Here is a 26945-nt window from a genome sequence, read left to right on the forward strand (position 1 = left end):
GCTGTAACTCCACACGGTGACTCGGTGACACACTTACCTGCAGCGCTGGTGTTTGGTGGATTCAGTTGTTTTCCCTACACATGGGCAGAGGTCTGGAGCTGCTTCCTTATTACACTGGAATTACAAGAAAGGGATTGTTTAACTTGGGAGTAAGTTAGTAAGGAATAGCCAGAAGAGCCTGCCTTGTTTCAAGAAAGGATTAGGCACTAACATAGCATTACTTAAATGCACATATTTTTTTTTTTAAATATATAAAGTATGGGCAATTGCAAACAGAAATAGAAGCAATAAAACAAACTATCCCTCCCCGCAACTACTACAGCTAAGACTTTCTGCTTTCACTGACAAAAAGAAGGGAAACTATAAGCCTTACATTATATCCTGAAATTCAGTGGCTATAAAGCCTTTTTCACGTACAGATCTCAGATGAGAGGCCAGTACCACCAGTTCTGCACTTTCAAACCAGTCAAGCAGATGAAAGCTGGGCTCTCAGTGGTCACGTCTCCCCAGCACCGTACAGCAGCTTCACGCTAAGGCACGTATCCACCACCTCCACTCAGCAGGGCAGGCTGTCGTGGCTGAAGCACCTGCAAGAACACATTTGTCAGCGGAGGAGGACTGCAGGTACCAAACCCTCTTCCATCACCCCTCCGTCAGTAAGCGCTACAGCCGTGTGCGTTGCCCTGCCGCAAGGACAGGCCCCAGCCCTGTGGCATGGCGGGCACCTGATGCTGCCTCCTGAAGAGAAGATGGCCGCTGAGGTGGTCGGTGCCTTCATCCCTGTCTGCCTGAGGCCGCAACGCTATGGCACTATGCTCAGCCCCTTCTAATGGGGGCTCTGGGGCGACGAGGATTGGGATTGAGATTTCCAAACAGGGCTGCCAGAACTGTCAGGGGGCTCCAGCAGCAGCTGCACCAGCCTGGTGATGGTGGCCACGAGTCCATGCCAACACAGCAGCCTGAAGAGACCAGGAACAACCCAAAATTGAGCTGGGAAGTGAAGGGCCAGGACCAGCACCATGGCTGGGCGCTGGCACAGCTCAGGCAGGGCCCAGGGGTGACCAAGGACCAGGTTGAGGCAATGAGGGGACACTGGTACGGCCAAAGCCACTTTGCTGTCACCCACCGTGCCGCCTCCTGAAGTACAGCAAAGCCGATCACAGGCAGGGTGACGACAGGCAACAGCGATGCTTTTATGGCCGTGTCGATTTCGTACTGGCACGCAGACAGGCTGTTTATGCAAATCTGCGCACAGCACAGCCACAACAAAGCCCACTTTCAAGCTTTTTGGCTTGAGCAGGGTAATCCCTGGTCTCACCAGGGACCTGAGGACGAGGGGAGCGTACTTGGAGGAGCTGGCACCCTGCCCCACCCAGAGGGCTCCCAGGGTGTCCCACGCACACCCCATGGCTTGCTGCTGCCCCCCTGCCCCCCTGCTATTTGCCTTTGTTTTCGCTGCAGAAGCTTGGAGATTTTTATTTTTTTTTAAAAAGGGGGGGGTGGGAATGGGATACGAAGGGGAAAACTAATGTGATTAAGGCTGGACTTGGGCACTGCCGGCGCGTTCCCGTAAGCAGCGGGTGTCAGCAGTAACAGCTGCTGCACTCCCCATTAGAGGAGAAGGCGAAGAACTTCCCTGACGGGATGCGTCGCCGGCAGCCTGAGGGACGCGGCGGCAGCGAGCGGGGAGGTGCGTGTGTCCTGAGGTAAGTGCGTGGAGACGGCGTGGGTCTGGACCTGCACCCAAACCCAGACCCCAAACCAGGTGGCCAGGGCCCTGGAGGTGACATCCCCGCTGCCTGCGAGCGTGTGGTGAAGGGTGCAGGAAGCAATGGGGGTGGGATGGGAAGGGGGAAAACGCAGCCTGGGAACCTCCCGAGGAGCAGAGCTGCTGCTCAGAGGTACTTGCATGAGCTGCTGAGAGAAATCTCACCCAGCAAGGGAGATTTACGTGTATCTGGAGGGGAAGGTTTGCTATAAGAGCACAACAGCATCCTGCCTCTAGCACAGGGGCTGGGGTGTTTGGCAAAGGCTCCCGTGAATCCCAGAACGTCTTCTGGAATGGGAACATGATGATGCTCGGTTGTAGGTTAAACTGCATCCATCTGCGCCCAGCTCCAGGCGGGGCACAAGCTGTTTCATGTGATGTTTTTTTAGAGTCAGCTGGTGAGTTTCAGAAGCGATGTAAATGGAGGTGCAGGCTGGACCTCCTCAGTCTCTGATTCCTTTTGATGCATTTGCATCTGTTTGTTGATTGAGTGTAATGAAATCTAAGCCAGGAAAAGCTGCGTGTTGAAAGGATGTTAGAAAGAGCTACATTAAAAGCAGGGCTACCTGCTTTATGCCACCTTACCACTCACAGTAAGTGTGGTGCTCTCACTCCTCATCTTCACTTTCAAAAGTGCAGTCTAAAAAATGGGAATAAAATACTCGGTCTGATCTGGAAATATGCTCTGTGCCTGCCACCGAATCTGAGTGACACTAAAAGCAAGGCATGCAAAATATTGAACTTCTAGAGTTCAGAAGAGGTAGACGGTGCTGAGCTGACTCCCGAGCATATCCTCACAGAGCCTTCTCCTCCCGCTAAATGTGACCCACAGTTCCGGAGCATATCTCTCCCAGCTACTCGCTCCACAGATGCTTCACAAGAGATGCATCCTCTGGTGGGATCTCTCCCCTCCCAGCCCCAACAATTTACTTCAAAATGTGAAATTCTGTGGATCCCCAGAGAGGCTCCGTATGCTGCAGAGATCATTTATTCCTCTTCATTTAAAGGCTGTGGGAACGGCTGCTCAGCTAATTCAGAGGCGACGGACGCGTGTACAGACTGCAGCTGCCAGAGGGCCCTGCTCTGAGGTGAACCTGCCTGCTGTCCCCCCAATGCGGCATGGAGGATGGGAGGAAAGCCCACCTGGTGATCGCTGGCTGGCTGTGCACAACCCTCTGCCTGGCTTCCTACACGGCCGCCTTCTCGCATGGTGCCAGTCTTTCCGCCTGTGCTGACATGATGCCCAAGCACCTGAGAGCTCAGCTGCACAGCCCCAGGAACAACTACGTTACCATCCACACCAACGTGTCCTTCTACTTCCCGGGAGGCAAGGTTCCAGGTGAGAAACCACTGCTGATTTTATGTCTTAGCCAGACCTTTCCAGTCATGGGCAGAAAACATAAAGCGGTTATTAATTCTAGCTGGTGGCAGTTCACAGACTTTCAAATTATATCCATTTGTGACTCAAAACCCTGTGTACTGAGCTTTCTGCTCTGTGCTCCTGACTCAGAGGAGCAATTATTTAAGAAACTTCCATGCGTCTAAAAAACACACGCTAAGTAATCACAAGTGATGACATTAATCTTTGTGAGGGATGGGAAGAGAACTTCCACGTGGCACTGCTCCAGGTGCGCTGTGCTGGATGTCTCATCACTGGGAACCGAATGTATTTACAGAGAGATTCTGGTTGCAGCACTTTGCCTAAAGCCTCCTCAGGTGGCGCCTGGCTCCAGATTTTCACCGTATTGCAGACCAGGTGGTTGCCAGAGCAAGCTGGTAGGTTCGGGTCCTTCGGGTGGGATTTGTCTCAGCTGCACCTCAACCACACAGGAACCCATCACACAGGCACGTGAGAGGCACCTCCAGAGGGCAAAACACCTTCTCTGCCTCTCATACCTGCATGGGGACAGGAGGAACCATTCCTGGCAAGGGATGGGCTCTCTTCAGGCCATGAAGGGGGCAAGGGGACTGCCTTGACTCTCAGGGAGAGTTGGGCAACGTGACCCACCCCGAGCACTGCTGCACCCAAGGAGGAGGCAGACAGAGCTGCGAGGTTCTGTCCTGCAGCCTGGCCACCTGCCTGTTCATTCCTGTCCAAAATAATACTGCTCTGAGGGCTGCAAACAACCTTCTGCACAGGCATAAAACCCAAACCTCACTCCTTAAAAATGGCTGCATGCTGCCTAACGCAGCATGGTTAGCATTATAATCAAGGGGGAAAAAGACTGAAGCAAATTGTCCGTGCAAGGTCATACGGCAAAGTTAAGGGTAAAGTCTGGCCCCCTGTAGCTAGCAAATCCAACATAGATTGTAAGGACAAATATTGTAGGATGCTGGTTTCTTTTTGATGGCTTTCTTTTGATTTCACAGTGTCAATGGAAATTCCATTTTAAAAGATTAATTTGAGCACTGGAACACAGCTCCCGTTGTGTCCCATGTCTTGTCTTGCAGTGACGGTGAGGAGCAGCCGGGATTTCATGGGCTTTTTGCTTCAAGCCCGCAAAGTGTCTAACGACGAAGTTGCTGGCACGTTTGTCTTCATTCCTCCTGGTTCCAAGCTGCTGACGTGTTTTGAAGATGGTGATACTGTCACCCACTCGGACAAGTCCCTGAAGAGAAACCTGTCCTTTGTATGGAAGGCACCAGACCAACCCATTGGAGACATCAAATTTTTGTAAGAACATGCTGGCTCCTAACCACAACCAGTGTCTGCGCAGTTTCAGGCTTTCTCATCTTTCAGTTTTCAAAGACTTGGCTGTATTTTTCCATCGCACTTGTCCAGCATGGTGGTTTAAAGTCTTTTGAACCCCATATAGCTAAATACTTATTGAGTGATGCAACAGTGCCCCAGCTGGTGTATAAATCTCCATTTGTATCTGCTGGGTAGTGCTGCTTTTTATTTACATGGCCACTATCTTCTCAGAATAAATGCCGTGGGAGATGACAGCCTAAGCACTAAGGAAATAGGAATATTAAGGCATAAGGAGGGAACTGTGATCACTCTGTCTGCCTTTCTAAGTAACACAGCCCATAGGACTTCCCTGCCTACAGGACAATGTCGTATATCATTGCTGTGTTGATGTTTTTTTTAACTTGGTGTGTTTTTTTTTTTTGTTTGTTTGTCTGTATGTTTGCCTTTTTAATGTTAAATGTAAACAGAATTATTCCCAGAAGGATTAATTCCCTGTTTTTTGACCCCAAGCTTTGCTTCCTAACGGAGCAAAGCTTGGGGTCAAAAAACAGGGTCAAAATTTGGCATTGCTGTTCTGCACTGAAGTCCAAGTATTTTGGTTCTGATCTGGAATGAAGTTAAATTTTTTCTAACTGGCTGTCTTAGAGGGAGAACAGTGATTTTTCATTTTGGAATAACTTGTTACGTTTTGACTTCACAAAATTACTCAGAAGCTGCAGGGCCAGCTTGCTGGCTGCTCCCCGAAACACAAGCTTCCTGGTGAGTGCCACGGCTTGAGCATCTTATCGTGATTCAACACAAATTCATTGAAACAAAAATATTTTTGCTCAGCATTTCCATTTTGCCTGCTGCTTCAGAAAATACTATTAAAAACATGGAAGGAAAAAAAAAAAAAGCAGATTAAAAATAACCCAAATGCAGCAGTGCCTATCGCTAGCCACCCCCTGCAATTCTCCCCGCACCCTCTGTCTGTTGCCCCCCCAAGCTGACCACCCGCAGCCCCTCCCCACCAAGGCCAGGCTGTGCCCCCACACGCATGCCATGTCTCCAGCAGAAACCTCCTCCCCTGCTCTCGCCCCATCTCCTGTGTCTGCTCTCGCTTCTGCTCTCAGATCCCCCTCAAAATTATTTATAAATCAGTAAAATTTGGGCAGATTTAAGGCAGACAGCAAGAGGCACATCCCGCAAGGGTGACCCCAGCCACACCGTAAATCTGTGTTTCGAAACTTGTGTCACGGCATCCGAGAAAACTCCTCGCTGCACTTCGAAACCTCTCAGAGGAATCAGTCAGCCTAGGAGGAGCAGGGCTGCCTCCCCCTCATCTAATTTGCAGAAGCAGCTGAGCAATCTGGGTTGAAATTCCCCAAAAAGATCCAGCTTGAATAAGGCTCTGGGGACGACTGGCTACGGGCTGGCCAAGCGCAGCTTTGGCACCTGACAAAAAGCAGAGCGAGAGGCAGGCACAAATATTGAAGGGCTGAGAAGAGAGAGCGCCTGTGGCTTTCTCTACCTATTCTGCTGTTTGTACAAGTTACACTGACTTGTTTTAATTAGTAAATACCTCTGTTGTTTCCCTGCCTACGGAAGATTATATGTAGAGCTATTCAAACTTCTCCAAATGTGCTCCTACAGACACAGGCTTATAATGGCTTTTTTTTTTTCTCTTCCCTTTCTGTTCCCACACATTTTTTGACTGATCTTAATTATGAGTGATCCTTCAACCAGTATCTTTCACTTGGGACCTGCTATCTTTTATTTGTAATATAAGATGTGCGATGGGCTAATCCTTTAAAATATTTGTGCGCTGCCTTTGGATTAAAGCACTCCTTGTGATTAGCTAAGCGTTCTGATCTTTTATTAACGGGACGGAGTGAGTAAATTCCTTCCTCATTATCTTTTAACAGCATCTCTGTAGTCCAGTCATACTTTGTTTACTGGGCAAGGATTGAGTCTGCTGTCGTGGCTCAACAAGGGCTGAACACCACGTCTGCTGGCACCAAGAAGGCCGGCCCCCTGACGTCTGCATCCTTGCAGGAACGCGCTGACCCGCGTGTAGCTGGCACAGCAAGCAAAGGTACGTGGTTTGCTGCTGACAGCTTCAAGCAGAGTATTTTTATAGCTTATTTCTTGCAAGCGTTGAAGACAAGTGAGATAAACAAGCTACAGAGGGCCATTTAACTTTTTTAGCTGCCAGCGAGATCAGCGACGGCCATGAAGAACTTCCTGAGGTGAGGGCACAAGTCGGCATCCAAGGTAACAGAGACGGTCCCACGAAAGGTAGCAACAAGACAGAGAGAGCTGCCAGCTCCTATGATTTAAGAGCTAAAATGCTACTGAAAACGCTAAACATACTTTGCCTAAAATCCCATCTCAAATACAAGCAAGTGCAGTTAGCAATACTGCCTAAATAACATCTCTAAATGTGACTACTACCCTTCAGGCATGTAGTTATTTGTATTTATGCAGCCTCTGATCGGTAAAATACTCAAAGAATTTACGTATACTACAATGAGATGTGTTTCTCAGCCTTTTTGGCATGGCATCAAGACTGAGTTGTAATTATTTTACTTGAATGCCTTTTAGGCAGTGGGCTTTGTTGCTTTACTCTCCATCTGGGTTCCTATTTAAATTAAGAGACTTAAAATAAAAGTCACTGCTATGATCCTTACTAGTAAATGCTAGCACCAGGTGGGATTTGAAACAAACAAAGCAAAGAAAGTCGATTGCTGCTCCTCGTCTGCTTTGTGCTCTGTCTCCATGTCTTGCAAGGCTCCAGCTCTCCTGCTGCTGCCCCCAGCTCTCCCCAGCACAGCAGCCCAGCTCCTGCCAGCCTCAGCCTGACACCAGCAGCGGGGCCAGGTTTTGGTGCACACCCAGATACATCACCTGCTGCCAAGCCAACGCAGTCCCAGCCTTTGCTGGATGCACGCAGCGGGAGCAGAGGGAGCAGCAACTCCAGCGGCCCGGGGCTGGAGCCATCGCTCACCTTCCAGGAGCCGGGCATGGCCAGTGCCCTACAAAGCTTCCTCTTCCAGGACTACACCTCCAGCCAGAGCCCCTCTGACGGGTACTGCACGGACACCCCATAACCAGGCAGTGCGAGCAGCCGCTTCCCCAGCAGTCCTGGGGAAGGAAATCAACGCTGGTTTCACTGCGGGCGGATGAGGGGCCATGGAGCAAGGCGTCTGTGGCTGTGGAGGGGATGTGAGAAGGTGTTTGCTTGCTGAACTTACCAAAAATAATCTTTTGGAGATGGCACACGCCAGGCAGTAGCAGCGAGGTAACAGAGCAGTCAGGGAACAGCCCTTCTGCTGATTAGCCAGGCAGAGCTGCCTAGCCAGGTGACTGAAAAATGTGATAAAAGCTATTGACCACAATTGATTGCTGAAATATTCTTCTATAAGTGTGCAAATGTTCAAAGAAATGGTGAACTTAGCAGAGCTATTTCTCCACCTGCAGGGAAAAGGAAGAAAGGATTTCAGGCAATTATGAAATTTTGCCTTGAGGGTGTCTACTCAGATGTCTTAAAGGGCTTGGGCCACGTGACCTTTCATGCAAAGTTTTATACAGGGGGTGTAAATGAGTAAATGATGAGGCTAGGACTAAACGATCAGACATTATTAAAAATATGACCCTGTATGGTGGGTGTTGGCTGTGTGCATCACGAGGTTGCTCCAACAAGTGGCACTCCTTACAAATTGTGCATACTGTAGGCCCCGGGGGTTCTTATAACGTGATCTGAAGCAAGAGATACTGGGTATTAACCGTGTCTTTCCTGTTTCAATACTTTAGAGTACAAAGCACTGCCAGCACCACCAGACCGTACCCATGTTTGATGTGTAAAGAAGACAGGCAGGTAAGCACTGGGCATGGGGAGGATGCCTTCTGCCATGGCAGAAATTGTTGGAAGCTGGTGAAAGGTCTAAGAGAAGATGAGGATAAAACCTCTCTGCTCCTTCACAGGACCACGCAGGCTGCATAGGACTCCAGAGTGACTAAAACTACTTAGAGATTATTAAGTTTTATTTGTTAACCTTAACTTGGAAAGGTTTTTTATTTATTTTTTTTTGTTTGTTTCGTTTTGAGCCTGATGGCTGGATTTCTGAGTCCTTCTGCAAAACCAATGTGAGATAACTTTTCCATATGTAACCATGACTCCAGGCTGCTGGATGTTACGGGGCTGGAAATGTGCATTTTATTCCAGTGGAAGGCTGAGATATTCCTTTCCAGAGGTGCCCGTTACATTCACTGGAGGTCAAAGATTTCATCCATTCTGGTAAAAGCTGAGGGTGCTTTCAGAGGGTGGTTCCGCAGCACTCTGCACACAACAAACCTATATTCTCCTCAGCCAAGTGAGTAGAGACACACATCTGGCAGTGCTATGGAGAGAAGTGAAGAAATGGCAGAAGATGGTAACTAATGGACAGGAAATTACTGTGCAATGTAAGACCGGACCAGCATAATGAAATAAAAATACTGAAAGGAGAGAAGCAGTACAAAGAGAAAGAAGAAAAATGGTGAGACGGGGCAAGGACATGCAAGGAAATTCCATTTCCTACAGCAAAGTCCCAAGTCCTGTGCTATATGCCTACCTCAGCTTCCATTATGAGGTCTTGCAAACCATACACACATGATATAACTTTGCCAGCCAGCTACCCTACAGCTTGCAGTTCAACCACTCAAATTCTTTTATTTACTACCTGTGCTTTACTAGCGCCTTCCTTTCTTCAGAAATTGTCTCTTCCACAAAGGATGCTCTGACGCCACCCCTGCCCCCCATTGGTTCACAGCTTGCCAGGGTTCCTACCTCAGCTTTGTGCTCCTGTCACACGGCCTTCCCAGCAAGCTTTAGAAATCACTAGTGATGGGAGAGGGTGAGATTTTTCTCCGCTGTAATTAATGGATGTGTGAAAAAGCCTGCCAGGCTGGACAGGCTGGAGAGTAGCCAGCTACTAAGGGCCAGATCCAAATCTCAGTGGAGCCAAAGAAAAGACTCCAGCACATTTCACAGGTTTTGGATTGGGCCTCAGGTGCGCAGTGAGAACGGAAAAATTCTGTGGGGGCCTCCTAAATTGCGAGATCATTTCACAGTTAGTCTTGGATGATATTTGCAGCAAAGCCTGGACTGCAGAGCTGGCATGGGGTGGCTGTCATTTTGTGACTGATGAAATAAGGTGCCTGGCACCAAGCAGAGCCCCTAGAAACGCACCGGAGCAAGGAGCACTATAACACATGGTTAACCAGTGCTGAAGGGCAGCAGATTTCAAACCGGCTGTGCAGACTGAGAAACCAGGACAGGCCTTGGGGAGAGTTCACAGCTTTTATGGGCTGCCCCCAAAATGCTGATGCCAAGGGCCATCTCAAGCCTTCTCAAGGCCTCTCAGCTCCATGGCCTGATCCACAATCTCAGAAGGGCAATGCTGAATTACAGTGGGCCCACTGTGACCCCCAGCACAAAGCTTGGCTGGGAAGATCACATCTGTCCTTTGAACATGACCGTGGCATCACTAAAGGCAGGAATTTATTAAGTGATTTTTCTGTGGTAACAATGCCTGTGAAAAATACCACTACATCAACAATGGGACCTGCAGACCTTTACTTATGCAAAGCAGTGACCTTCCTCTCTGCCCGTGCCCTTCATCTCTGCCCATTCAACACGCTTACCTTGCCCCTGCAGGATCAGCTGCCTGTGCCTCACCTCCCGTGACTACATGTATTTGATACAGAAGGAGCAGTTCTGAATCTAGTTTGTTTGCTAAACACTACTACTGAGTAATGTAGGGATGAAACAAGAGTTTTTCCAAGGCCAGGGGATGCTTGAATCAGAAACAGAGTCAGAATCAGAATCAGAAACTACCACTGGAGTTGGTAGTGGATGAGAATCTAATTGTCCTCCTTTCTGTTCCCTCATTGGATATTTTGTCATGTTTTTGCTTTCAAAGGCAAGCACTGAGAACGGGGCCACCTTGAAAACCTCCCTGCAGGCAACAGCTTCGTGGTCTGCCCTACAGATGGGCCATCACCTGGGTGAAGCCACTGTGATGACAGCCTGGCTTGGCGAGGCAGACACTACCAGCAATTTGTCACTGGCTTCGAGGCAGATGGCAGAAAGCAAGCCACCACTGCCGCTGGAGGAGGCAGGCTCCGTGGGCGAGGAGGAGGAGGTCAGAGAGGAGGTGGGTGGGAATACACTGCCGTGGGTGACCAGACCAGCTCCTGAATCTGCCGTTCCTGGGAAGGGAGAAGGCTCTCGCAGAGGGACCCGTCTCATAGCAGCACAGCTTGGCATCCTCCTGGTCTGCACAGCTGTCCTGGGCCTGGCTCTGGCAGCTGGCTTGCGCTGCCTCTACGCCCAGTACTGCCACAAGCGGACGGAGGTGTCCTTCAGCGAGCCAGGCAGCGACGTCGTCACCGTCAGGGAGAACGGGGAGATGCTGCACTTCCGCAAGGTCCGGGAGAACAGCTTCGTGCTGGTCCAGGCTGAGTACAACTGGGTCAGCCCCTCCAGCAGCGGGAAAAGGAGAATAATCTAAATGTTTGCAGCACTCAGGGCAGAGCCACGTCGGTGAGCCAGCTGCCCGTAGAGGTGAAAATGGCCCAGGTGTGCAGAACACGGACTCTAGGAAGCAGTAGTGTTGTTTGTGTACATGCACACGTAGAGGTAAACAGAAGTGACGCAGCCAGTTCACACAGAGGTGTTAGTCAAAAATATCTAAGCTCCTGCTAAGAAAACAAACGTAGATAGACTGTTCTGTGTTACACTTACCACAATTAATATTGTATATCTACTCATTAACTGTCACTGCAGCCATTACACTTCCCCTGTTGCCTTAAGGGTGTAGCCAAGAATAGAAATTCTTCCTGTGCACTGTACTGTTGTCTCCTGTTTAATCTCAGCAAAGGTTTCAAGTGTTATATTTTCTCCTCCTTTCTAGGAACTAGAAACCCCTGATTTAGACAGCCATTCTCATTTAGAAGCTTACAGGTTTAGGTCTGTGCACTTGGTATGTCTCAGATGACAAAATATTTGCCACTAGATTTAAAGTTTCAATTTAAAAATAAAAAGCAATAACTCACTAGTGGAGAACATTGATCCAAAGGATGCTGAATTGATCTAAGGGAAGGAAACACAGGGTAGCCGACACCAGCTTTTGGGGGAGAAACATGCTGCCTCATCAGGTGCAAATGGAAGAAAACCTTTTCTATCCATTTGCACCTGATGAAGAAGCTTGTTTAAGTCTGAGAGCCATCATTTACCTTGTCTTTTATTTTGAGCCAGTTCAGTAACACTCTGTGCAGAAACACACACTGAGAAGTACCCTTTCCAGGTCACTTTGGAGGTCTCCAGCAAATGGTAAGTTATCTGCATCCTTCTCCGAGTTGGCAAACTTCCCTCCGACCGTGTGATTTTCTGCAGGAGGGCACTAAAACAGCCCTTGGAAAACATGAAGACCCTTGACAGGTTCCAAGAATTAAAGGTGATGAAGGCAAGGGCAAAGGTTTGTTTTACTGAAGCCTTAAAAGAGCAAAAAGTGTAATCCTGACAATAATCCTCCTGAGATGTAAACTTAAGAGCCGTTCAGAGAGCAGTTATCCCCTCTTCTGGTGTCCTTTGCTATGGCGCAGGGGCTAGGTGGTCCCCTGAGCTGTGTAATCCAGAACAGACTTAAACCTTGGTGCTGTGACTTATGTTACAGCCTGCAACACTCCCGCCCCACCAAGCTAAGCAGATACTGATGGGATCCTGATAGCTTTCACTTCCTTCCCCAGGATGGGGACACCAGACAGCTCTGTCAGCAGGGCACTGTGGCCGTCTCCAGCTAGCTGGCCATCTTCATGCTTGATAATCAGTCAGTGCTCTGCTCTCAGTTACTCCCTTGCACTGCCACTGACTTCAGTGGAAACGTATGATCTCCTGTTCAGACCCCTCGGGGTAATGTAGCACATCTTTGGCTAACAGAGACTTCCATCTTGAGGAAGGGCTCGTTTCTGACCATACTGCTGCACTGTGATTAGCAACATGAAGCCTTGCAGCCCCTATGTGGCCAAACTTCTGTCAAGTAACAATAAAGTAAATGAGTAAGAAAATAAGTGTGCTCACAAATGCAGCTTGCAGAGATGACCTGGGCAGTCTTAACCACCGCACTTTGATGAGAAGGGTGGCTGCACCGGGGCACTTCTACTGCAGAGTAGCCAAGGTTAGCCAAGCTGTAATTGAAAGTACATTTGTTTCAGGACTCCAAAGGGTGTTAGGTGAATGCTTTTATGTTCAGTAAGTCCAGTTTAAGCACTAGCTACTAGGAACTTTATAGTTTTTTAAGCACAAGTCTAGACACACACAATGAAGTTTGCCTGCTATGTCATGCTTTAGAAAGAAATCATGTTTCTCTATCCCGGTGTTGCTGAACTGTCTAGTGATTGAAGCAGACTGCATTTAATTCATTGTTAATGCAGCCAAAAAAATCCTAATTAACTGAGAAAATAGGCCAACAAACTCTTAAATATTTAAAGAACTATCACATATTATTTTAAGAAGTTTCTCATGAAGGCATAGTTGTTTATAAATAAATTACAAATACCTATGTCCTCTTCCTATTTCTCTCTAGGTTTAATGTTATCAGACTGGTACAGCTTGAAAACTGTACCCTTCTCCCCAGCACCTTCCCTATAATCCAGCACTGCTTCCTACCAGACTGATTGCAGGAAATGAAGGCCTGTCTGAAAGAGGGAGATGTTTGATTAGGATAGGAGCACTGAAGTGCTCCTCTTGCCTTCTGCCAAACTCTACCTTCTGTTAAATTTATGCAGCTCTAGTATTATTAGTAGTAAAAACAGTAATGGTGAGCTCTGAGGGACACATCTCCTTTGAATTAGTAATGAGTTCTGCTGCTTTGTGGACTTGGCTGAGACTGAAAGTGCTTGTGTTTTTTTCTTGACTTCTGAATGACGTTTCGCTTATTGTAGTTGCCGTGGCAAGAGGGATAGAGGTTTTATCTCTTCTTAATGCTGCTAAAAACATGAGCAATAACTTATTAAAAGGCCAATCATTCAAATGCCCCACATTCTTAAGCGACTCACCTTTTAGTGAAATTAACCTATGCTCATATTTGTAGCAAGTTTAAGTGAAAAAAAAAAAAGTCAGAGGTAGGGAGAGAAAGACACAAACCGTTCTAATACTTATTAGAGTGAGAAGTGAAAGAATTTCCCTCTCCGGGTGTACGACTGTGTTGGTCACAAATGCAGTCAGTCTGTTGGCTTTATTTCAACAGTGGGGAGTCTCAGTTCCTCCACTGCAGGTCAGCCTGAAGTAGTCTGTGGCCCACGTGAGGCCGCCATCCCTCAGGCAAGTGACAGTGCTTTGTCTGAATTGCTGACAGAAGGTGGCAGAGGAGCTTCCATTCAGCTCTAATTCACACCCATCCTAAGCCTGTCTCCCCACCAATCAAACAGGCATCAAACACAGTTCACAGTTTTAGCAGTGAAAACTCTTATGGCTGAAATACTTTCTTGTTGTTATGATGCATAAGCTATCCTAATTAAAAAAAAAAAAAAAAGGTTTAGAGAAATAACTACTGGACATGCCCAGTTATCACTCCCTTACTTGCATACTCATTTTCCCATCTTGTGTCACTGTAATTCCCACTTTCTCCCTGCTTCATTAAAAAAAAAAGAAAAAGAAAAAAGAAAAAAAAGCAAGCACTGTCCCCAAATCATCAATCCTGTGTACTGAACACGTAACACCATCACTTATTGATTCTTATTGCTTTTTCATGGTATCAGCACCAGTTTGGATCAAGCCCTTCCGTGACTCTGTTCCTCTCTGCCCGGGAGATGATGTTGTCTCACACTATGCTGCATCTGCTCTATTAAAAGATTCCTGACCCAAGTGCAGTTAGCAGGGGATGGCAGCCCTCCAATACATTAGTGGCATTAAACGTAGTGCAGAGAGGTTACATTAAGCAGAGCGTTTGGCCCAAAGCTTGGTTAAGTCATCACAGACATTTCCTGCACTGGTTGAATTGTCACTCGTGAGAAAAAAGCCAAACATGCACTACTTTTGCAGCCCCAGAATGGGTGATGAGACTCACGCGAAGCCTTCCTTGTTGAGGTAAATGGGAGTTCTTCCACCAACCCTTTTTGAAGCCCGGTTCACGTCCCTGCCCCAAGTGTGAAACCTAATGCCCACCCCCGTGGGCCCAGCTGCAGCAGTCCTCAGGGATGTGCAAGCTCAGGCGAACCACTCCGCAGAGCAGAGCTGGGAGAGGCCCTAGGTGTTATGGAGATCTGGCAGGATGGCTTGGCCAGCTCTTTTGGCAATAGTTTCTGCAACTACTGGAGAACATATAAACCAAGGGAGGCAAAGCAGCTAGGCCAGTAACCCAGAGACTAAAACATTCAGCACGTCTCCACAACACACTGAGCACGGGTTGAGGTCACACTAGCTGCTTGCTGAGGGGTGAGGTTTTGACTTCTCTCTCACCTCTGTGGGGTCACCTGTGCTTCAGCCAGCTCCTTGGTCTGCAGACGTATGCATTGTTTATTTGCTCAGATTACCTAACAATGAGAAATGCCTGTAAAAAGAGGGGACGCTTTAATGATTTCTTGCAGCATTCAACTGCAAAAAGACATTTGCTTACCAGCCAAAAAAACCCTGACAAAGTAGTGATTTGACCTACCCAGCTGGTGAACAGCCCCGTCATTCCTCCTGATAAGCCAGACTCTCTCCACTGCCTCTGCCATAGTCTCAATAGTCTGAAAGTCAACAAGCCTGAGCAGCTCTGCAGTGCTCCCTTCCTATCTTTTCCCTCCCCGTTCCCTGCCATTTCCTCCCAGGTACCACATCAGGCGCAGTAGGGCAGAGAAGTGCCTTCCCACCCAGCTCTCCTGCAGGATCTGGGGAGTCACAACCACCTTGGACCACGAGCTTATCTGGAACCTCTCCCCAGCCTCCCTCCCACCACTGAATCATTTCCCCCTTTCACGTCTCATTGCAGAAGTGCTCTTTTCTCATTAGTGTATGCGTGACTCTCTCAGTAAACCATTTTGTTATATGATGTATGAAGGATCATGTCTCAAACCACATTTTACTGTATATTTAAGTGCATGTTTTGCTGATTTACTGCTGTTCTAGAGAACATCTCCTTTTCTTAGCAGGGCAGGTCCGTAAAGGATGTATCAGCTCTGACTAATGATTATTAGTACATCCCAAGGTTATGTACTACAATCAAATAATGTGCAGAAGGGAAGAGAGGCTCCAGCTTACTAGGCTAAGGACAAAGATCACAGATAGTCTCTTTGAATCTTCAGATTGCAATATCCATTACAGATTGCCACCTTCTAATGTCAAAGCATAATTTGTTGTTCAGAAAATGTGTCCCTATTTCAAAGGCAAGTCAAAGATCAGACTTGCTGTATATCACTGCACGCTGATGTACATTAGGAAGTGGTGTCCAGGTACCAAGGACATTATGCTGTTGGTATAGAGGGAAACACAGAAGATATGACTTGCTGATCTTTATTATGCAAACACGTGGCTCAAAGTGGAAAAATATTTAACCCAGTCAAGTAAAATGTCACCAGTAATTCCCAAAGCTTAATGTAGCACAAACACTACATGTCAGACAAGTTAACTGCGATCTTCTATGCTGTTAATAGACATGGCAGGCAGACCAACCCTTTGTGCTGAAATTTGCCGGGAAGGGTTAAAGATACAACAACAAATAAGAGAAACTCTCCTGTGGGGAAAGCATAGCTTGTTCCTTTCATACACCCGGACAATGAAGTGGGCAGTGTGGCACGCAGAAACTCTGGCATAACTCGCTAGCTCTTGGCCAAGCAAGCACCGAGTGTTTGGTTTCCAGCCTTACTGTAGATGCGACTGGCACTTGGACTACTGCAAGGTGTATGTGTACAGTGCACAAGAGAAGGCAAATATACTCACACGCTGGTTTCTAGACTTTAAAAAAGGGTTTTATGAAAGCTTCTCACGCATATTGTTTCAAAAAAGAAAGAAATTAAAATAAGACTGTGATTGTCACCTTATGTATATTTCCTATTTATTTCTACGAGAGGTAAAAGTGACCTAGAAAAATGCTGGTGCAGGCTTTCATGCTCACTCCTGTGACAGTCTGCGCACCCCGCTAATGAGAACATTTTCCACTTCCAGCATCTAGCGCAGCGGGGCTCTGATCTGGGCTGTAACTCCTCACGCTACTGCAGTAAAAATAACAGAGTACCTGCTTGACTCTCGCTTCACTCGGACGTTTGATCTGTGTAAGCTCTTCTGCCGTTTGAAGCAAGCCAGTTACCGGGTGCACACACACAGGATTAGGGATGAACCTCAAAAAACACAGTCCCGCATGCCCTGAGCGACCTGTGAGGAGAGAAGCAGCGCGCTGGTGAAGGTGTGACGGTGAGGACGGGCCATAGCGAGGCGCTTGTTCCCGCCAGGGGGCAGCCTTGTCCCGCCGATGGCGGCGGCTCCCCCGGCCCGGCCCCGCCGCCCGCTGCCCCCGCCGCCGCCATCTTCTGGCCGCCGGCACCGAGCCCCTGGCGCCTCCCCGGGGCTCAGCGCTGCTAAAGCGGGCACAGGATGAATTTGAGGGCACAAATTCATTCTTAGAGACCGAGAGCCCAGGCTGAGCCCTCCGCCTCCGTCATGTCCTGACCCGCCGACACAAGAATAAGGCCCCCGACAACCCTCAGCCCAAGCCCGTCTCTTCGCTTCAGGTCGAAGTATGGGCTTGACTCTTGATTTTTTATAGCACCACTATCATGATTTTTAAGCTATAATATGCGCGAGAGATGAATAGCACACTTAGTGGATTTATTTGGCACGGCCTGTTAATTCTTTCTGGAGCAAATTAATAATAATTCTCATCTGTCAGCGTGAATTTAATGCAGGCTAAAAAGTCATGGGAAGTTTTCTTCAGATGGAAGTCCATTCAAAACAGAACAAAAAAGATGACTGAGAAAAAAAGCTTAATAAAGACTTTTTTAAACGAAAACCACTCAAGGCTTGACTGTTAATCAAAAGAACATTACTTACCTTACTCAGCATCGCTGGAACCAGAAGCTGCCAAAAGGTTTTAAAAAGGCACCCTTTTGTCTTTCTTTACAGTCATAATTTATAAAAGAGTTCAGCTGAATTATTGGCTATAAATACTCTTTTCTCTCTGCTAATGTATTGTGCTTCTGGGATTTTGTTCAGAGCAAACATTTTGTTACTAAGACAATAAACCCCTAAATTTGGGCTTCTGAAAAAATTTCAAATGCGTTCCCAAACAGCAGCTATGCAAACAACACTGCGATACCATCTTAACGAACTAAATTGTGAATATTTGCACTGATATTGAAAAATGCATTGAAATTTCTCGCAAAATTTAATTTTTAAATACAGAAAGCTGCTGCTTGCAGTACACTGGGGCATATTTATTTATAAGTCCAAGCTAAAAATTCAAATGGGATGAATTACCAGAGAGTTTGGTGCCAAAAATAATAGCTAGACAAGCACAACTTACTATAGACATGCAAAATTTTAAATTACAGAACATACAGGGTAGTGGTTTAATACACATACTGTTACACTGGGAGAGTGTTTTTTCTACATGCAATATGCACCTTACTTTAAAAAAAAAAAAAAAAGTTACCTAAAAATCTGCCCAGGAATGGTACCAGTAAGATTTGAATGTTGCTGTTTTTAGAACAATGCCCTGTTAGATACTTTAAATGAGATTATTTGGGCACGTTTATATATGACTGTATAACAACACACAGCTCTTTATGCCCTTCGTAAGTGGAGAGGCTACGTGTTAGCGCCGTGCATCACAAATACACGCTGCCCGATCTGAACCATGATCAGGTCAAGACTCCACAGCCTGCAGCACTCATGTTCCACTGACTCACAAACACCTCATGTATCACAGCTCCGCGATGGTTTTACATTGGGAAGGGCCAGAAGGAGAGGAGTTTGTAAACACAGGGTGGCACAAATACGAGCGTGCTGGGGAAGTACTGCTCCCACGTTGCTGTTAATGGGGCTGTGGGATTTGACTCCGGCTTGGAGAAAGAGCCGTGCTCGATGCTTGTAGGCAGCTGAGCTGAAAAGACACAGACTTCCCACGTTAACACTCCATGAGCTGCATCAGAGTTACTGTATTAGCTGGCTGAAATTGTCATACTCTTATTTTTAGTACACTATTATGCCTCTGGGATATATTTTATTTATCGAGGAATTGGACCTAAACAGAGATGTTATACCATTTTCCTAAAGGGCACTTCAGACAACTCTGCAAGTACTTGAAAGGCTGTACACGTGTTCTGGAGAAGGGCAGAGTGAATGCATCAGCCAATACTGTACATGCATCTGAGTACTGAGCCACTATTTGGAAATCACAGTTTATTTTTCAGACAATCTGAAACAGAAATATATAAAATATTTCACTGGAAATAAAAGGTTCTTTGTAATTGTTATAAATATTGAGTTCCTCCTGAAATTATTATAATTTAAAGCAACACCATGAAACAGAACAGGCAACAGTTTGCTGAAGATCTTGGCAAAACATATCACACCAGAATTGATACATACATTTTACATGCTGCCATCAGCACCAACGCTGGGTGGAGGCTTTGGCTCTGGGGCATCAATGCAGACTCGAATCCCGCTCCGCAGTGCTACGTTGCATCGGACAGCTGAGAACGCAGAGGAGGGTTAGACTCTGCTCTTGGAAAAGCGTTATCTTGACTCTGGATTTTTTTCCTAGAGAATTCTTTGATCCCCGACTGAGATGCAGTTTTTCCAGAATCCCTTAGCTTTAGCAGCTATATATACAGCCTAGATTACCACCAAGGCTAAAGGAAACCATCAGCAAAGGTAGGACTGCCTGATGGAGCAGCAGTGACCGTGATAGATCCGACAGCCAGCTGCAGGCCCACATGCGTGGTGGCACCATGGCACAGGGGAGCAGCAAGTCCTGATGAAGAACATAGGAATAGGAATTTGTGTGTCTAAAGTTCTTCAGTGTCAGGTTGAAGATAGGGGAAAAAAAGACATTTTACTGCAGATGTCATCAAGCACTGCTGGTGAGAAACAGAACTACATGGGGAAGGCCCCAGGAAATGAGAGACAATTTTGGAACACCGGGTATGGGCTGTGCAGCAGACAAAGGACGCTGATTGGGAAGGACTGCAGTCACAATGCGAAGGAACGGACAGAGCAGAGACCTGTAAAAGCTTTTGTCAATAGAATTTCATACCCAATTATTGTCACGGGACTCTCAAATTTTATTTTCCACAATTCCTCTGGCAAAAGGCCAGTTCTCACATGACCTCCATAATTTTTTAAATCGTATCAATGAAATCATCTTTCCTTCAAGGCAGCCCATTTTCTTCCTGTTAAGAGTTGATTTCCTTAAGAATTTGGAAGCATTTCATAAGAAAACTGACCATAAATAGTAATTTTTCCTCTTACAGAGATGAACATCTGCATACTGACATCTGTAAGCCTTTGATTTCATTAATTATACTCACTGGAGACCACCCATGGCTGATGCTGTCCAGAGAGGGTTTTTTCTTCTTCACTGGGTGAAAAATGGTTTTGCCAGGTGGCACCTCTGAACACAGGTAAAGAGCAGACAATATGCACCAGCACAGGATGCCTTGGAGACAGACGGCCTCTTCTGTGTGCTGCGGCTGCTAAGTACTGGCTGCCTCTCTGAGCAGGGATAACGAGTTCCTAATCTCTTGCTTGCTTCCAGTCTGGGCTAGCAACACAGAGCCAGAGCTGATTTGGACCTGCCAGATATGTTAACAGTTAAATAGGTTATTTTAATAGCCATGTTGTTCTCCTTGATTATATTGCTTTTCAGTAAGAGTTTGCACTGACTTTTTTTTTTTCTTTCTTTTTTTTTTTTTTTTCTCTTAGGTGAGCTGAGCCCAGCTTCAGGAGAAATACTGAAATCTAGGAACAGTACTTTACTTAGGAAATGCTGATGTTGGGATCAACTCAGTGGGGCTCTTTTCTGCACAATGATGACAAAGACCTTCAGTCTACCTGCCCTCCATGCCCAAAACAGCAGTCAGCAGGGTAGGTGGCAGGGAACAGAGTGTGATTCAAGAGCAGTTACTGCTCATTTCGTTGTCAGTCTTATAGGTCACTGGCTGGCAGAAATCTCTACAGAAATGCATCTAAAAATATTTTGAAAACTTGGCCTCCACTGATGAGAAAATTAAGTGGTGACTCATGCTCCCATCAGCTCCAGACTTGATTACTGCAATTTGATGGACTGAGAAGCCGATATTCCACTGAGACTGCAATTTGCTTAGGGGAGCAGCTGAGAGGCCTCATTGGCACCAATTGCTTCCAACACATCTCTCTTGTCCTTTTAATCACTAGCAAATTTAATTTCACTTCTCACTGAAGATCTCACTCTCCACCTTTCTGGCAAAAGAACAATTTAGAGGCTGATTTTGTGACCTCTGCTACAGCTCTACATGCCAGCATGAAGCAGACCTGCCTGTAGCAATGCGTCGCACCTCTATTTCCTGGCGTTTCCTTTTCTACTCCTGCAAATCTACACCCACTGGATAGTACGTGTCCCTACTACTCATGATTACTTACCATCAGGTAGGGTGTTCTCTGCTGAATGAGAATTGTAGAGTAACTGTACATAAAAATTAAAAAAAAATGAATTCAAAATGCCTCCTCAAAAGAGCTCACAGTCTAACGATTGCAAGTGATACGTGGTTCACAAAAGAAAACTGCAAAGAGGAGACAATCTCACTCTTCAGACATTGTGCCTGTCAGATGCCGTACCTTTGGTCTGGGAGACTGGGGCTACCCGTGGAAATAGGGACAAAAGAGATTAGGTTTGTTACATGCTGGAAAGAGCAGGCCATCAAATATAAAATATAAAATACTCTTTATTTAACTCTCTTCATAGGCTACATTATCACAGAGCATTGTTAGGCAGGGCTTTTCAAACAGCTTCCCTTGGGAGCCTACTCCACAGCTTAACAGCCTTTTCATTGGAGATGTGCAAGTGAAACCAAGGACAGAATTTAGTCTCTTGTCTATTTAACGTGTTTGCAAAGGTCTCTGTGTGCTCTGGCACTTTATAATAATAGTAATATAAACACATTTGGATTATAACAGAATGGTGAAACCGTGATTTAGCCTCTTACTGTGTTGTAATTCCCAAATGCATCAACATCTATTTAAGTGCAAAATAGTCCACAGTTTACAAATACAATGCTGTGATCATCTGCTCTAAAGGCATAAGAATACGATTCAATACAAAAGACGATTCGGTGTCTGAAATTTCATTTTTAATGTCAGAATAACAGCAAAAAAAAAAAAAAGAGTCTCTTTCTCCATATGCAAACTGGCAAAAAATATATACCAGGGACTTGGTCCTTTCTAGTATTTCTACATATGTAACTGCTCATATTTTATGCACGTATGCACTTACACATAAATAAAAGTGCTTGCAGACAGACAATATTTCATCTTTCCTTCTAACCTCCTGCTGTCGAGATATTTTCACAGAAAACCATACACAAATAAAAGTTCCTCTTTCTCTGACTGCTAGTATAACTGAGGGGACTACTTCTGTAAAACCAAACTGCTAGATTACTCTCCTTTTGGTCCATGAACAAGCACAACTGCCCAGCTTCTGCTGAGACTGTGGCTCTTCTGTCATATAACCTATTCACACGAGCTAAAGGATATATAAGAAGAATTACAACCAGAAAATAAAGATCTTGCTTTTAAATGTGTAAAAAATGATTTATCTTGGACCTATTACTGGGGTCATCATAAGCTTCTCAATTTACTGCACAAAAGGGAAAATTAAATGTTTGAATAACTCAACACAAGGTGCCAAGATTCCCTGTGAACTCTGAAGTGCTGTTTTATTGTCTTTTTTTTTTATTTTTTTAGCTCTGATAATGTTAAACAGGATTACAGATATGTAAATTTAAGTATTAATGATCAAGAAAATCCGTATGTTTTATAAACAAAGTCCTCATTTGTCACCAGTTTTGCCTGGTTATGTTCTATACCAGATCTCTCTGTTAAATTTAAGGCTAAAAAAAAAACAAAAAACAAAAAACCACGTTTCTAACTCTCTACTGAACAATTGTTGGAACTCAATGAATTAACTTCCATTTGATTATAATTTACAGTATTCTGAGAACTTTCTTTCCCCAAGTTTAGTTCATAAAATATTTCAGTACAGATCACAGATTTTTTTAAAGGACAAGCAAACAATTTAAAAGCTTACTCACAAAAACAAACAAACAAAAAACAAAACAAAAGGTAATAAAGGTAAAATGTTGACCTCAATAAGTAATTGTATCTTGTTTTCCTCTTTGCAAAATTAAATTCAAAATCATTCTGTTTATTAAGGACATACCAGCATAGCAAGTCAGAAAACAAACATCTTAATAGTCTTTAAACATAACAGAATTGATATGCATTAATAAAGTTTCATTAAGTATGGATTTAATACATGTATTTCAGTTTTGCTTCATATTCCCTTTAGATCAACACCTCCAACATTCATACACAACATTTACGTTGCCCCAAGCAAAAATGACTTTGTAAAGGCTTTAACAGAACTCCACCTTAAAACAGTCTGAAATATTCTTAAATGCAGAAAGTATGTAACAAAGAAAGGATGTTTTCAGTGGAATCTAAGCAAGTTGTTGGATGTACTGAAAGTATGAGATTCAGTACACAGAGGTAGCTCAGTAAGGGTAGCTGCAGTGTTCTGACTATTTAGTGCCAACACAACCACACTAAATTACTGTATGCTTGAACTTGTCCTGTATATTAAAAAAAAAAAAAAAGTCACTCTTCCTGGGACTGTTGCTTTGCCATTCAAAACCAATGGAAAGAGACATTAATTTCAGTGGGATTAAGTCCTTACAACATTCTGGATGTTCAGGTTTATAGCAAACAAAAAGGAGCTGTCCTGAGTCTGGACTCTGCTGCAAGGAGAGTTTTTAAGCACAGACAAAGGAGTTTTTAAGAAAGGGCCCAGGAACGTGCATGTTACTCTCTCCCTCTCTCGTTACCTCCCAGGTTAGCCGGTTGGTGGATCTGACTGCCATCTAGGGACATACTAATCCAAACTGTGAGCTCACTGCCTGCTGTCCTTTGCATTACTGGCTAGTGAGAAGACAGCACAGCCCTAGAGGACACTGGGGGTGTCTCTCAGCCCTCCCACATACTCAGTGTGCAGAGTTTGATTCCTCTCCAGGGAATGGCAAGAATTCAGCTTATTACCACATCACGTACCTTTGTTATGTGGTTGTTTTATCAGTGACGACAATTTTGAATAAGGTGACAGTGTTGGCTCCTGATAGTTTCTCATACAGATGGCAACAGAGCAGTCTTGCACTGACAGACCATCAGGTAAAGCACTGATGATTGGTACCAGACTGCTTTCCTGTTATTCACGGGAATACCAGACTAGAAAAAACACACTAGGTAAACCAAAGATGATTTGTTTTTCAGTAAGGCAAAAGGATATGAATTTCACATGCCTATTCTCATTAAAAAAAAAAAAAAAAAGACCTTTAGCTTGCATAAATGCCTATAGCCCTACCAGAGCTATAATAATTTACATCTGCTAAAGATCGGCTCAGTCGCATTTGCTGCAATGTTACCTGTGACACACATGATGTTTCTGCACTTACATTGATCTGTGTTTGACCAATTTCTTTCATTCCTTTTAATGTTTTAACCCACAATTGCCAGCACAGCTTTTGCAGATAGGAACCCTCAGAGTCTAGTGTAGAGTTCTCTTCTGAAATCTCAATCTCTCAGGCAAAATGCAGTGCTGGCTAGGTGCTTAAAACATATGCCTGTGTTCCCATCTCTTCAACTCTCCCATTAGAAATAGTATTTTGTATATGTTTTATATAGTTTCACTAAAAAAGGTAACATTTGATTTTCTAAAAAGTTGTGACTGATTGTCAAATTAGCTAAGATAGTGTTCCTGTTACTGTAAGGATCTTTTTAATTGGCAACAGAAAATAATTGTCAACTCTTATCCTCACAAACTATTATTCATTACCAATGCAGCAATACAGAAAACATAGCTTGGCTTACTACAATAAAGACTTTGCTTCAATATTAACATCCTAAATTCTGTCACTGTAGATCTCTGTGCATTGCACCAGGGGAAGAAAAACAAAAACAACAACAACAAAAATAAAAAAAGAAAAAAAGAAAGAAAAAAACAAAAATGTGTTCTTCAGGGGTAAATTATAAAAGATCTCCTAGCTGCAAACACAAATATTTCACTCATAACCCAAGCACCAGACCATTTCTTTGAAGAAGCTTATGAGGCATTTAAGATATACAATGGCACAATATCATACAATGGAATTGAAAGAATTTTCTTGAGATACCATTAACTTTGAAGGAATGTCTAGACAACTGTGTCAACAAATGCAAATAATTCATGCTTCTCAGCTTCTATCCAATAGATGGCCCCATGCTGAGTATACACAAACTCAGAAGAAAAAGGCATGTCACAGTCATATGACTAGGGAGTGTAACAGAATCACACAGGAATTCAAGTCAATCTTGAAAAAAAACCTTCAAGAAAGCTCTTCTCCAGGGTAAGCCAGCAGTGGGATAGGCTTCTGGTCATTTTGGCTAGTTTAAAACAGAAACTTACAGCTGGTGCACCCTGGCATCAAAGCAGGGGTAATGGAAGGAACAGCTACTAGTCATGACCTCTTCATTTCACTCTGTTAGAAAAATAAAAACTAAAGGACTCCAAAATACTGTACAACTTCTTGCAGTAACCAACAAAGTGGCTTCTGGAAACAATGCTTTTGCCAAAAATGCATCTGTAAGGCACTTAACAGGTATCGTTTTAATATATATATATAATATATGTATATATAAAAATAAAATATGCACTGAAGCAACATTCACAAATACCCAGTTGTCTCAATTGTCTGTGTGTACAGTATAGTACATATATACATTCACTGTGACACAGGCCATCTCCATCATTATACCTTCACAGGTACTTTGGGCTGCCTGGTTAACTTCAGTGCCTGTGAACAGGGAAAGAAAAAAAAACATCACTTTTTTTATATTAAAAGAAGATCAACAGTACATGACAAGCTTTTTATTGAGGGTTGACAAAATGCTCCATGTACTTCTGGGATGGTAAGTTATCAGCATGCAGCTAATAGGCCACTCTATTTTGATGTTCTTTTTATCTCTGATAGCCCATCACAACCTCCTCATATACAGACAGACATAACAGAGGAACCTTAAGGAATACGGCTACATTGGCAGTGAAGGAAGCTGGGGTGGGTCTCAGATGTCTTTTAGAAAGCAACTGTTGGGACCCCAGTCAAGAAACCACCTGTGGCATGGATACAAGAGCTTCTGAGCTACTCAGGGTAAAGACTGTGATGAGAACTTCTGCAAACACTTTTTTGGTCCTTGGCCTCTTTCCATGTGGCTCAAAGCCTGCTCACAGCATAGTCACTGTAACAGTGGTGGATGTCATGCACCTTGGGTGTTTACACCTTCCTTTCTGAGGGTATGTAAGAGTAAGCCAAGTCCAGAACTGATCTTATGCCAGGTGACTGATGCCTGAGGATCTTGTTTAAAATGTCTGTAGCTTTAGTCTGCTCTTACCAAACGTTTTTACAAGGAGAGGAGAAACCCCATGGAGAAACGTTGAAGCAATGGCAGGGTCAGCCAATTATGGTAGCTGAACTACTCAGTATGTGACAGAGGTTCAGCTCAAATAATAAGTGGTCGTGTTTCCAGTTTGGCAGGAAGCACCCTCTCTAACCTAGGAGGCAAGCGTGACAGGCTGAAATGGGGTTAGGCTTTCAGCTGCAAATTTATACAGATGTGTGCACTGTGCAGGATGCCTTCTTTTGGTGTGCTGTTCAACAAAAAATACTTGGTGTTTCTTGTGGCCTGAGAGGGAAATTCATCAAATTTGGAACCTTTGCTTTCCGTGTCCTTTTGAGGGAAGTGCCCTGACAGACGCATTTGCTTGATGGGTAAGACACTTGTTTCTGGAGGATTGTTGGCTAAACAAGCAATTTTCAGTCTGAGAGATAAGTCTGATGGGTCTTCTTGTTGTAGATATTAACCTTTAATAGTGTACATTTCAAGCTTGTATACACTGCTGAAAAAACACTCTAGCACAAATGTAAACCCTTTAAAAAATCTAAACCTTTAAAAATAAATAGGCTATATTCCCCTCAGAAACACCAGCTTTCAGAAACTCCAGCATTTAACTATTGTTAAATCTAGCCATTTGAGATTAGTCTTTTGGATATTATTCAGCGAGAGACTTTGGAGAGAGACATCATCCCACATTTTGTTTGGGGAAACAATATTTTAACTTTGTAGTTTGGCAGATTCTGTTGCCATATTTACGAACTAGAAATACCGTACTGCAGATGAACCTCTAAATATTTAAATTCAATTTC

The 26945-nt window shown here is 44.8% G+C and overlaps 2 protein-coding genes and 2 long non-coding RNA genes across 11 annotated transcripts in view; 2 read left to right on the forward strand and 2 right to left on the reverse strand.

The window, feature by feature from the left end:
* The first annotated feature begins 1297 nt into the window (after positions 1-1297).
* On the forward strand, positions 1298-12206 carry REELD1 (reeler domain containing 1). Of its 5 annotated transcripts, XM_084518653.1 has the most exons (8): positions 1298-1706; positions 2776-3107; positions 4220-4442; positions 6365-6534; positions 6648-6713; positions 7230-7527; positions 8253-8316; positions 10403-12204. In XM_084518653.1, exons 2-8 carry the CDS (start codon positions 2888-2890, stop codon positions 10991-10993), a joined length of 1632 nt encoding a protein of 543 aa, XP_084374779.1. In that variant the 5' UTR covers positions 1298-1706; positions 2776-2887; the 3' UTR covers positions 10994-12204. The 5 variants fall into 5 exon arrangements, with proteins under 5 accessions (XP_084374779.1, XP_084374780.1, XP_084374782.1 ...); XM_084518654.1 differs by lacking the exon at positions 6648-6713 and having other exon boundaries at positions 10403-12206; XM_084518656.1 differs by lacking the exons at positions 1298-1706; positions 2776-3107 and adding an exon at positions 3493-3544 and having other exon boundaries at positions 4189-4442.
* Positions 12207-12301: 95 nt separating this feature from the next.
* On the reverse strand, positions 12302-16859 carry LOC311436454. The gene is made up of 3 exons (XR_014692865.1): positions 16697-16859; positions 14941-15031; positions 12302-12668 (listed from the first exon to the last, which is right to left on the reverse strand). It is a non-coding gene; the product is annotated as an uncharacterized lncRNA (long non-coding RNA).
* Positions 16860-17062: 203 nt separating this feature from the next.
* LOC311436457 lies at positions 17063-23371 on the forward strand. Its single transcript, XR_014692868.1, has 2 exons — positions 17063-17195; positions 20383-23371. It is a non-coding gene; the product is annotated as an uncharacterized lncRNA (long non-coding RNA).
* SLC10A7 (solute carrier family 10 member 7) overlaps positions 22838-26945 on the reverse strand; it is a 141541-nt gene continuing 137433 nt past the window's right edge. For all 4 annotated transcript variants that reach the window (XM_084518661.1, XM_084518664.1, XM_084518660.1 and 1 more), the window contains one exon: positions 22838-25538. In XM_084518661.1, coding sequence (XP_084374787.1) covers positions 25494-25538 — 45 coding nt within the window. In that variant the 3' untranslated portion in view covers positions 22838-25493. The remainder of the gene's footprint in view (positions 25539-26945) is intronic.

Source organism: Aythya ferina (assembly GCF_964211825.1).
Source record: "Aythya ferina genome assembly, chromosome: 4".
In the NCBI taxonomy this organism is placed as follows: domain Eukaryota; kingdom Metazoa; phylum Chordata; class Aves; order Anseriformes; family Anatidae; genus Aythya; species Aythya ferina.